Source organism: Psammomys obesus, unplaced genomic scaffold, assembly GCF_907164565.1.
Source record: "Psammomys obesus unplaced genomic scaffold, mPsaObe1.curated_primary_1811, whole genome shotgun sequence".
Classification (NCBI taxonomy): domain Eukaryota; kingdom Metazoa; phylum Chordata; class Mammalia; order Rodentia; family Muridae; genus Psammomys; species Psammomys obesus.
This window is the reverse complement of record NW_026596073.1, coordinates 14,574,120-14,585,638: the sequence shown is the minus strand read 5'-3', so window position 1 is coordinate 14,585,638 and position 11,519 is coordinate 14,574,120. Positions and strand designations below refer to the sequence as shown.

Below are 11,519 nucleotides of genomic sequence, written 5' to 3'. Positions count from 1 at the left end.
TCTTTGGAAATCTGAGCCGTCACTGAAATTTTGAATACAAGGAAATTCTTTCACAGTAGCTACCATCTGTTTTTTTATTTTATTTTTATTTTTTATTTTTTTCATTTTTAAAGTTTTTGTTTGTTTGTTTGTTTGTTTGCTGGCTTGCTTGCTTGCTTTGGACAGGAGTTGTACTGGCTGAGGCTGGGTTATTAAATAGTCTCAAGGATGAGGAGACAAAAACAGTCCACTTCACAAACTGCGTTTTCAGGCTTCATTCCTAGCTCTATAATGTGACTTTTAAAGTGAAATTTGCATATCACACAGCACGCTGTTTTGCTCAGATATAATGTCTTGGTCAGTTTCTTGGGCTGGTTATTTTATTTAATGAGTAAGAGAAGTACTTCAGTACATATGTTAAATTTAAGTCATTCTTGACAATAAGCCTATGCTTCCTGGATGTAAGACAGTTCTTGTATAAATCATCTTATATTTTTATGCTTAGTTGTTCGCCTTCATTGTGTGTGGTGGCTATGGAATCTGGGCTTGGTTGGAGCTGGAGAGAATCATAATATCTGTAACAGGTAGAGGCTCATTTTTTTTTTTCTTTTTTAGATTACTAGTTTGTTAATAAGGAAAAATAGGCCATGCCATCTGGGACCCAGCTCAGATTAGATAAGGCAGTGGGTGAGAGGCCATGAATATTCTTGAAGTTAAAGTTTCACAGTAACTGAAAGGGAAAGTTGAAAATTGTAAGTTCATTGTCATCTTTGCTTCTGTTTTTTTTCAATAATTATATTAGGTTTAAGATTCTTAATTTTATTTAATGTGTATGTATATGTGTATGAGTATATGTATATATATATATATATATATATATATATATATATATATACACACACACACACATATACATATATATTAACTGTACCATGTATATTCAGTGCCCATGGAAGCTAGAAGAAGGCAGTGGAACCCCTGGCATTTGTGAGTTACAGATGTTTGTGAGCTGCCATGTGGGTGCTGGGAATTGAACCTGGGTTCTCTGGAAGAGCAGCCAGTTCTCTTAACCCCTGAGCCATCCCTCCAGCCTCTTGCTTCTGATTTCTTGACATGACTGTGTCAGACTGCCTTAGTAGGCCAGTAAGAGAATGTGTTGAGCACTGAGGATGTTCACCCTTAAGAAGAGCAATTTGAAACATTGAGGTCTCATTTGCATAATCACCCAGTAGTGTTGCAGGAGAGCCCTGTGGTGGCCTGAGAGGCACAGGGGGTGGCATTTCGGAGACTGTGTTCTCCTCGCTTGTTTTTGCTCAAACCATTTAACTTTCTTTCTTTTTTTTTAATGATAGAAACAACAATATACCTAAAAGCGAAGCTTCTGGAAAAACCATTTGTTCTTCCCTGTCTTGTATCGTTTCTCAAATTTGACCTTGGCCTCCTGCCTGGCCTTGCGTTTCAGAGCTGGGTCTCTAAAGACATCCTTGTTGACAAAAGTTTTGTCCAAGGGGATGTCCACAGAGTACCTTGTGGGCATGAGGTGACTGTAGTTATAAACTTTCACAAAGGACTTGATCTTTGATCTCTTGGTGATTTTCTTCATGCCCATGGCAGCTGTCACTTTTCCGGGATAGTGGTCAATTCCAGCCACCAGGGCATGGCTGTAAGGGCGGTCTGAGGTGCCATCATCAGTATTCTTCACGATGATGGCTTTGCGTCCGGAGTAGCGTCCGGCCAGGACCAGCACCACTTTCCCGGGTTTCATGAACTTGCCCAGTTAGACAGCAGGCAGCCAGCACTGAGCAGAGAGGAAAGAAGGACACTTCCGATCTTAACTTTCTTATGTCTCTGTTTCCATCTCTGCAGAATGAACGGATTTAACTGTCAACCTCTGATGTTGCTTTTAAGCAGCTGTAGTCTGTTGGTTTGTCCGAAAGTATCCTGGGAGTATCCCTAGCTTTTAATGGAAATAGTATAGAAGATAAATTGTATAGAATTATGTTTTTCTCATTATGCTTTAAGCTTCATTCTTTTGTTGAATTATCTACAAACATTCACTAAGATCTTAAGTGTGGACTTGGTATCCTAGTGTGCCCAGTAATTTGATCTGTAGCTGGTTACATAACCCTTTTAAATATTCAGTGCTTATTTAAAAGATAGATTACAGCATATTAGTAGTAACATATGCCCTGTCTGAAATAACAGCATGGGGCATCAGAACTGACGGTTTTAAAGCGTAGCAGCTAGCGGTTGCTTATTTATGCTGGAGTGTGTGTTTCAGAGGGGGAAGCCTTCTTTCAAAGATGTGGCCAACCAGCAAAAGCTGCCTCTGGCCATGCCAAAAGTGGACTGGCCTCTAAAATTGGCCACAGCTCTAGTTCCCCGGAGGAGGAGAGAGAAAGCAGGGTGGAAGGAGACTGCACAGAAGCACCATTCCACAACGCAGACCACAAACATCCAGGCCTGAGTTCCAACAAGCGCCCGAAGGATGACAGGCAAAAGAAACAGGGTCATAGGCCCTGCCTGACCCAACCAGCACAGGCTTCAGGCAGACTTCGTAGAGTCCCTGTACCCACCGGTCACAGTAGTTTCTTGGCTCTGGCATTCCCTCATCTGCCACCGACGAGGCAAGCAACGAGCCAAGTTCAAGGAGCCAAGCAACGAGCCAAGTTCAAAAGAATAGGCAAGGAGAAAAGCCCACCGGTTCGGGCTGGAGGTGGGGGTGGCTCTTCAGACTTCACTCCTTCCTGACTGAGGTGATGTCTGTGAGATGGAGGGGGCTGCTGAACCTGCCCAGTGGTTTTCATTCAGGCCCGCCTGTAAGCTTTTGGGAAGGAAAGCTCCTTGGAACAGCTGGAGCACTTGGGAGAAGTTGGCCAGACTGCACTTTAGCCTGGATGTGTGTGGGGAGGAAGCCGAGGAAGAGAACGGGGTCACGGAGGGCTTGCCTGAGGAGCAGAAGGAGACGGTGGCTGACCACAACCTGGGCCAGCTGCTTAGCAATCCAGAAAAGCTTAGCAATTCTGTATGGAAGCTGCACTTAGCAGAATGCTAAACCTAAGGAGCAGCCAGCAGTGTAGGTGTCGTCCAGACTGCTTCTTTTCTTCCCTACAAACTGTGACTTTTTAAGGATTCAGGAGGGTATTCTGCAGCCTCCCAGGTGCTATGGGGTCAGGGGGCACTTGTTGGAATTAAGCAAACAGAAAAGCGGGGGAGGGAGGGACCCGGTTAAAGGAAACATGCTTACATTACATGTGAGGATTCACCTCGACAGTCTGTTAGTAAGCTTTGTTCTTTTCTATTCAAAATCCTTTCACACATGCGAAAAGAGTGTCTAAATAAGGCGCCTCTGTAAGATACACGGAATCTTATTTTAAAAATCCTAGTGCCCCCATCAAGCTTCAGAATGGGGTGTTAAAGCTTTCTGCGTGATGTCGTCAATCCCATCTTCCTCTTCAGGAATTATCTCCAGTGCTTTGTGATTTTTTTTTTTTTAATTTCTCACTAAGAATAGTGTAAACTCATCATCCTTTATCCCTTTACTGTAGAGGCAGCTTTAGATCACACTGTTCAGGTCTGCGTGCTTTGGTACTTTATACAGAGAAGCCGCCATCTGCTGGGTATAATCTGTGTCTTGCTTTTGCCCTCCAGACAGTGTCTGTATTTTTACATTGGTGAGTATCACACATAAACAAAACAAAACAAAACAAAACAAAACAAAACAAAAACCAACCCAAAACTCCAGCATTTCTTAATTTTTGTTTTTGTTGTTGTTTTGTTTTTTGTTTTTTCAGACAGGGTTTCTCTATGGAACAGCCCTGCTGCTTTGTAGATCTGGGATCTCACAGAACTCTGTCTCCTGAACACTGGGGTCAAAGGTGTGCACCACCATGCCCAGCCTGCATTTCTTAAATTTTTTACATTTATTTGTGTGTGTGTGGTGGTGTGTGCCTCTGTGTGTGTGGACACACACACCATGATGCACAGGTGAAGGCCAGAAGGAAACTTGGAGAGTCAGTCCTTTCCTTCCATGTAGTTCAGGGACCAAACTCTGCTTGTCAGACTCAGAGGCAAACACCTCTACCTGCGACGCCATCTTGCTAGCCCTATGTATCTTTTTTTTTTCTTTTTTTAAGGAAATTTTTATGATCTTACATGAATGAGTTAACATCCTAGGATTCTTCAGATAACTTGTGTCTGCCGAGTGATACTTGCTTCGTCCATCAGACGCGTGTAACTGTTAAGAAGAGCTTTCTTTTAGTGTGAAATGGCCAAAGGGAAAGAGTAAAGTCTTGGCTACGGGCTGGAAACAGCTGGTTTTACACTAACCTGAAATTACAGAAGTGGAAATATTAGCCTAAGGAGTAAAAGCCCTAAAAATACTTAATATTTTAAAAAGTAAAATTTAAAGATAAAATTAGAAATAAGAAATTAAGGTTTTTTTTTTTTTTCTTATGGTTTTAAAAAATAGCCTCAAATTTTCTCAAGCTCTGGGAAGTTTCCCCAGTACTTCTCATTTAAATATGATTCAGACCTCGCCCACAAAACAGAAAGCCCATTAATCCCAGCATCCCCTGTTTGGGAATTTTATATAAACAACAGTTCCTCCCCTGTCCTCCCGTGGCTTCCCAATTTTATGTGTTCTGTTTGTAAACCCAGTAAGTCCTCTTAGAGCTGTCTATATTTGTACAGCGTAGGACCATCTACCTTAGAAACCCCTCAGGCTATGTACCCCTGAAGAAAACAGACTTGATGTCTGCCGCTAGTCATGAAGTCATGAGCTTTCTTTCTTTCTTTCTTCTTTCTTTCTTTCTTTCTTTCTTTCTTTCTTTCTTTCTTTCTTTCTTCCTTCCCTCCCTTCCTTCCTTCCTTCCTTCCTTCCTTCCTTCCTTCCTTCCTTCCTTCCTTCCTTCCTTCCTTCCTTCCTTCCTTCCTTTTGCGTCCTCAGCTAGGGATGAGCTCTAGCTGCCTCTGTCCACACTGGGATTTTGTCTGGCTTGGTCTTGTGCAGGCCTTGGGCATGATGCTATGAATGTATGCGCCCTGTCTGGGCAGCACTGTTTTACAGCATTCCTCCCTACCTCTTGGCTCTTGCAATTGTTCTGCTTCCTTTTCCATGATGATCATGGAGCCTTGGGAGAAGGGTCTGCTACAGTGATGCTTCATTTAGGGCGAGCTCATTGACTGGATGTGCTTCTCCGTATTAATCATCAATCTATTAAAAAAAGAAGAGGTAGGTGAGGGTTGAGAGGTGCAGTGATCTACAGATAAGGAGATGAGCACTTAGGAGGCTGTTTAATACTGTGTTCATTTAGCGTAATAATAGTGGTTGCTTTTCCCTAAGGCTTATCATCTACCCAGTCACAGGCTCTTTTTATTTTTTAATTATTTTTTTTATAATGTATTCACCTTATATCCTGATTATAGCCCCTCCCTTGTCTCTTTTCAGTCCTAACCTCCCTCTTCCTCCTATCCTCCTCTCCTAGACCACAGAAAGGAGGAGCCCTCCTTCCCTACCATCTAACCCTTGCCTATCAGGTCTCATCAGGACTGCCTGCATCCTCTTTCTCTGTGGGTTGGCAAGGCCGCCCTGCCAGGGGGAAGTGATCAAAGAGTGAGTCCATGTCAGAGACAGCCTCTGCTTCCCTTACTAGGGAACCCACATGAAGACTGAGCTGCCTATGAGCTACATCTGAGCGTGGTCCTTGCTTGGTGTATCAGTCTCTGCAGGACCCCCTGGGCCCAGATTTTTTTGTCTCTGTTGCTCGCCTTGTGGGGCTCCTATCCCCTCCAGGTCTTTCTATCTCCCCCTTCTTCCATAAGACTCCCTGCACTCTGCCCAAAGTTTGGCTGTGAGTCTCAGCATCTGCTTCGATCTCCTGCTGGGGGGTTGTCTTTCAGAGGCCTTCTGTGGTGGCTCCAGTCCTGGTACTTCTCTTCCACCACTTCCGGGGTCTAACCTGTTTGCCATTCTGAATGAGAATTGAGCATCTTCCCTAGGGTCCTCCTTCTTGTTTAGCTTCTTTAGGCCTATAGATTTTAGCATGTTTATCCTATATTATATGGTTAATATCTGCTTATAAGTGAGTATATACCATGCATGTCTTTGTGGTTCTGGGATACCTCACTCAGGATGATTTTTAGCTCCATCCATTTGCCTGCAAATTTCATGATTTCCTTGTTTTTCAATAGCTGAGTAGTACTTCATTGTGTAAATGTACTCAATTTCTTTATGGATAAATAATAAATTTATGGATAAAGAAATTGTGGCATAGTCACAGGCTCTTAATAAAGATGCTGGACATGAGTTCCGCTTTGTAGAGTGGGCCTTAAATCCAATCGGAAAGTTGGTTGGTTGCTATCATAAAATTTGTGCCGCTTTTGCATTCGTTGGCATATCTTTCTAGGATGCCTGCTATTGTAGATGAGGAAGACTGTTGATTCCTTTACCCCCTTAGTGCCTTGGCGTGATAGCATTTCCAACACCTGTAGGAACAAAGTAACTACAGTTGGAATTTTCCATGTTCCATGACTCAGGCACATGATGTCTTTACCAATAGGGTCTTACTTCTTGAGCATGCCAATAGCAGTAGCAATGACCGATGACTTTGGGGGTGTCTATGGGATCCCACTGACCACTGCCTGCTTCGGGGCTTTGTATTGGACAGCCTGTGGTGTTTGGAAGAGATGCTTATTCCCACTGTAGGCTAACTCCATTTGAATTCTCTTTCTTTCTCTAAATATATGTATATATACACACGTGTATATATTAATATATCTATATATACACGCATATATACATATATGTATATACACACATGTATATATACATATATGTATATATACACACACACACACACATATATATATATGTGTGTGTATATATACACATATATTTTAGGAAGCTTCTATAGTAGTAGGTTTCCATATGTCTTTTCAAAAAACTTTAGAGTGTTATCTTTTCCCATATTCCCTCCTCTACTCTGCCCTCTCATCCCTGACCCCACTCAACCCAACCCTTTTTATTCTCCAAACTACAAATTCTTTATCTCCTTTATATCTCTCTTTTTCTGCTATCCATCTAAAAATATGACTTGATTCTTCTTTCATGGAGGAACTAATTAATGTGTCTAATGTTGGATATAATGTGAACCAGAGACAAGACAGGCCTCAGCCTCAGGTTTGTCTTCTTGGTTTGAAACTGCCATGCCCTATTGTAGAAAAGACCAAGACGTTTTTTAAAACATATTTATTTATTTACACACACACACACACACACACACACACACACACATCAACAGCAGGTATGTATTAGAGGACAACTGCTTTCGGTAGTTGGTTTTTCTCCCTCCACTGTTGTGGGTCTTGAGGATGGAACTCAGGCTGTCAGGCTTGGAAGCAAATGTTTATAGCTTCTGAGGATCTCCCCAGCCACTGACTTTGCACTATGGGTTTAGATGAGGGGCCAGGCGTGGAATGTCCAGGGAATTTTAGGCAGGCTGTGAGAAGACCCTGTGCTTCATTTAAAATCAACATTCTGGCGTTGTCTAGGGAGTAGATTGTGAGGACTGAGAGCAGCCATAGGTACACAGTTAGGGCTCTATCACTGGTCCAGCTAGGGACTGAGGAGTGAAGCCTTGTTGGAATTACTTCCTTGGAGTGAGCTGCTCTGGTGGAGCCACTAAGGGTGTTCCTATTAAGCCGGGTGGGCTCAATTTGATCCTCATCTTCCTGATGTAGGTTGTTTGATATATTCGCCATTCCCTCATAGAAGTGGTCGTCTGTCTTGGCCTCTGACTTATCTAATTAGCTGAATCTATGCCTCGGCTCTCTCACTTACCAAATGGAGAGGGTGTTGTACCCACTGTTCATAGATTACTGTGGTGGTTTGAATGTGAACATTCCCACAGGTTCATGTATTTCAATTCTACCCGGTGGGCAGAAGGGTTTGGGAAGGATTAAGGCCTGTGGCCTTGTTGGAGAAGGTGTGTCACTGGGGACAGACTTCGAGGTTTTGGAAGACCACACCATCCCCAGTGTCGCTCAGCCACTGCTCCAAAGCCACGCCTGCCTGCCTGCCTGCTGCTTTCCACCATGGTCATGGACTCTAACCTTCTGGAACCATGAGCCTCAAGTTGACTGCTTTTTGTTATAAGTTGCCTTGGTCATGGTGTAACTAGGACACTTATTTAGCAGCATTCCTTTCACACTGACTACACAGGAAGTGCTGCTGTAGACATGCTCAACTTTGTCATTCTGGAACAACACTTTTTGACCTCTCCCTTCCTTGACCAGTGCCTCCCTTCTAGACTCTCTTTTTAGAATAGCTCACCTTGAGTTTACCTATCAGTTCTTTTCTCAACTGAAACATCTCCTTAGATAATCTCCTTTACCTCTTGGCTTCAGTTCCATCTGCATTTAGTTAACTTTCCCTCTTATCTCCCCATCCACCCAGTTCCCTTGAACCCACTTCCCTTTGTGTCATCCCTGAGCGGATAGCCTTGCCTTGGGTACTCTGACCAGGTCAAAACCAGAACTTCTCTTTCTACCTGAACTTTGGCCTCCTCCTTTTTCCCCAGATGTGTAAATGTTGTTATCACTTTCACTGTTGCTTGTGGTCTCCTGATTTAAAATATCTCACACTGACAGCAGACTTCTGCCTAGACTGCCGCACTAGAAATCAGTGTCTACCTTGGGTCCTGTGTAACTCCTACCTATTTTCATTTTTGTCATAGTAAAACTTAGATCTGCCTAGCTGATAATAATACTCAGTAGTTTCTTTTGTTTTTACAAATTTTTACAATGGCTTCCAAGATTTGCTCTTGTCAACTTCATCTTCTTAAACTTCAGCCTCAGCCAACATACTCCTTTTTCATGACCTCCAGTGAGTGACATCTAATCTTAGCTCCAGGCTACCACAATTCATCTTTTTCTTTGTTTGGAACATTTCTTTCTTCTTTTTCTTCTTCCTCCTACTCCTGCTCCTCCTCCTTTTCTTCTTCTTCCTCTCCTCCTCCTTCCTCCTCTACCTCCTCTTCTTCTTCCTCTTTTTCTTCCTCCTCCTTTTACCCCTCTCCTCTTTTCTGACTGGGTGGAGATGTGCCCAGGCCTTACTTGTGCTGGAGGAGCATGCTTCCTTTCAGATACATCCCCAGCCAAAGCATATTATTTCTTTGTTTTAAATTTTGTATGTATGGGTCTGTGGTCCCCTTTCTGCCTCTGTGTGGTTGTTAACACTCTTTGTAATTTTAGCTTTCGCTTGACTAACATGTCAGCTGCCCGGGACCGTGGGGTCTCGTTTTATTTCCAGCATCTGTTTGTCACATAGAATGAGGAGTGAGGCAACACCGGCTAGTCCAGTTTGAGAATGAGAGCACAGGAAGCTCAGACTATCTGTGGATTTACTTTCAAAGATGCAGACTGTGAATAGAGGGCAGGGAGCAGCCTCTGGCTGAGGCAAGCTCTAGAAAGGAGGGATTGCCTTGCTATTGGGGTGTCTGGCACTATCCAGAGCTTTCAAGGCAGAATCCCCAGGATCTCACAGGTTTGGCTGTCACTTTTGAGGGACAGTGTGCAGGTACTTCCTTAGTCCTTTGTGAGGTGACAGCCAGGGTCAGAACCTGTCAGAATTACCTGCTGAAGTTAGCCAAAGCACATGCCAGTTGGTACATTCCATACCCGGCGGTTCAGTTGCATTCTGGGCTTTCTTCTGCCTCTTTAGAACCCATTGGGACTGTGCTAGGCTCACACTCAAATGCAAGGAAGAACATTCCCTGTGACGTGAGGTGAGATTTGGCTTTTTCATCCCTACTTCCTCTTTGTACTTTATCCAGCACAAGCTTTTTAGAACCTCATTTGTGTTGTATTTTAAGGGCAGATGCAGGCTTTCCTGTTTTTTATATTCTGTTCTCCACTTTGGTGAACTTGTCTCCACAGTGACAGATCTGACTATGAGTGAGCTCTTTTGAAAAATATTGCTTCCCTTTTATCAGTGCCTGTGTGGATCAGATGAAAGAAAGAATCTTTTCTCTCATACTTCTTTTCAAAACCCTTCTGTGCCATTTCTTTATTTTGTAATGCTATATAAGTCACTGTTTATAGTAAGCTCATTAAAATCATTTTTATTTTATGTCATGGACATAATTGATGAACTTTTGTTCTATTAATTCACATTTTTGTGATGATTTTTTTCTCCCTATTTTCACTTGTTATAGTATGTTTTCTGTTATATTTGCCTTCATCTTTTATAGGGTTATTTTAGATTCTGTGGGTGTAAAAATACCACAAACCTCACCCAGTCTAAGTCTTACATTAAACGAGCAACAACGTTAACTCTTTTGTATGGGAGGGTTTAGGGATATTTTTTTCTGTCCTGCTTTTATTAGTTAAAATGGAGCCTACAGTTGAAAGTTATTATTTTTGCATTATTACTGTTTTCATACTACAGTCTCCTTTTAAGAATTATTTTCATCTAGTCATGTAACATTCATTATATTTACTGATTACCACCTGTCTCAGTCAATGTTCTGCTGCTGTGGAGAGACACCATGACCACGGCAACTCTTCTAAAGGAAAATGTTTAATTGGGGCTTACAGTTCAGAGGTTTAGTCCATTATCAGCATGGCGGCATTCAGGCAGACATGGTGCTGGGGAGGGAGCTGAGAGTTCTACATCTGGATTCACAGGTAGCAGGAGAGAGATACTAGGCCTGGTTTGAGCATTTGAAAACCCAAAGCCCACCTCTAATGACACACTTCCTCTGACTAGGCCACACCTACTCTAACAAGGCCACACCTCCTAACAGTACCACCCCCTGGTGATAAGGCATTCAGACCTATGAGCCTATGGGGCCATTTTTATTTAAACCACCACACCGCCATGTGTTTTAAATTTTATCAACCTTAAATTTATTAAAAATATTTTGACTTATATATCATTCATAACCTAGAGTCTATCCTTGAGGTGATATTTTTTTTTTTAAGCAAGGAAAGATATTTACATTTGTTTCCTAAGCCTGAAGGAATTCTATAAAAACTATCATATTCCTTGCAAAACATTTGACTAAAAAGAAGATTATCAAAAGCCATAATAAGGAGATTGGAACATTCTTATTGGATAAGTTGATTTCAAGTAGGAATGTATTATTGAAATTATATATATATATAGTCACTAGCATTTTATTCAGAAGAGGGGCCTAAGACAATGACATTTACTGGCATTTTGATGAAAAATTGCTATTATTCACAAGGTTATAAGCGCTGGGAATTCAAGATCTCTGGTGGTATAGATAATTCTCAGGGTCATGTACAGAATTAGTTTTAAGCCCTTGAATACTTTATCTTTGAATGGCAGTAAGTAACATTGCAACTGTAATTTATAACTTCTGCTTGAGTTGATAAGAGCTAAGGAACTCTTCGGGCTTTGCATGCATAAAGCTGGGTCTCTCCGGGCTGCAGAGATGGCGCAGTGGTTAAGAGCCCTCCCAAAGGTCCTGAGTTCAATTCCCAGCAACCACAGAGTGGCTCACAACCATCTTACC

At 42.3% G+C, this 11,519-nt stretch overlaps 1 protein-coding gene across 1 annotated transcript; it reads right to left on the bottom strand.

The window, feature by feature from the left end:
- Positions 1 to 1,345: 1,345 nt before the first annotated feature.
- LOC129690435 (60S ribosomal protein L27-like) lies at positions 1,346 to 1,755 on the bottom strand. The gene has a single exon (XM_055626129.1). The coding sequence runs from the start codon at positions 1,742 to 1,744 to the stop codon at positions 1,346 to 1,348; it is 399 nt and encodes a 132-aa protein (XP_055482104.1). The 5' UTR covers positions 1,745 to 1,755.
- Between the last annotated feature and the right edge of the window lie 9,764 nt (positions 1,756 to 11,519).

Bases quoted from the DNA above. Each gene is read 5' to 3' on its own strand.
- LOC129690435 (XM_055626129.1), bottom strand. From the start codon at position 1,744: ATGAAACCCGGGAAAGTGGTGCTGGTCCTGGCCGGACGCTACTCCGGA.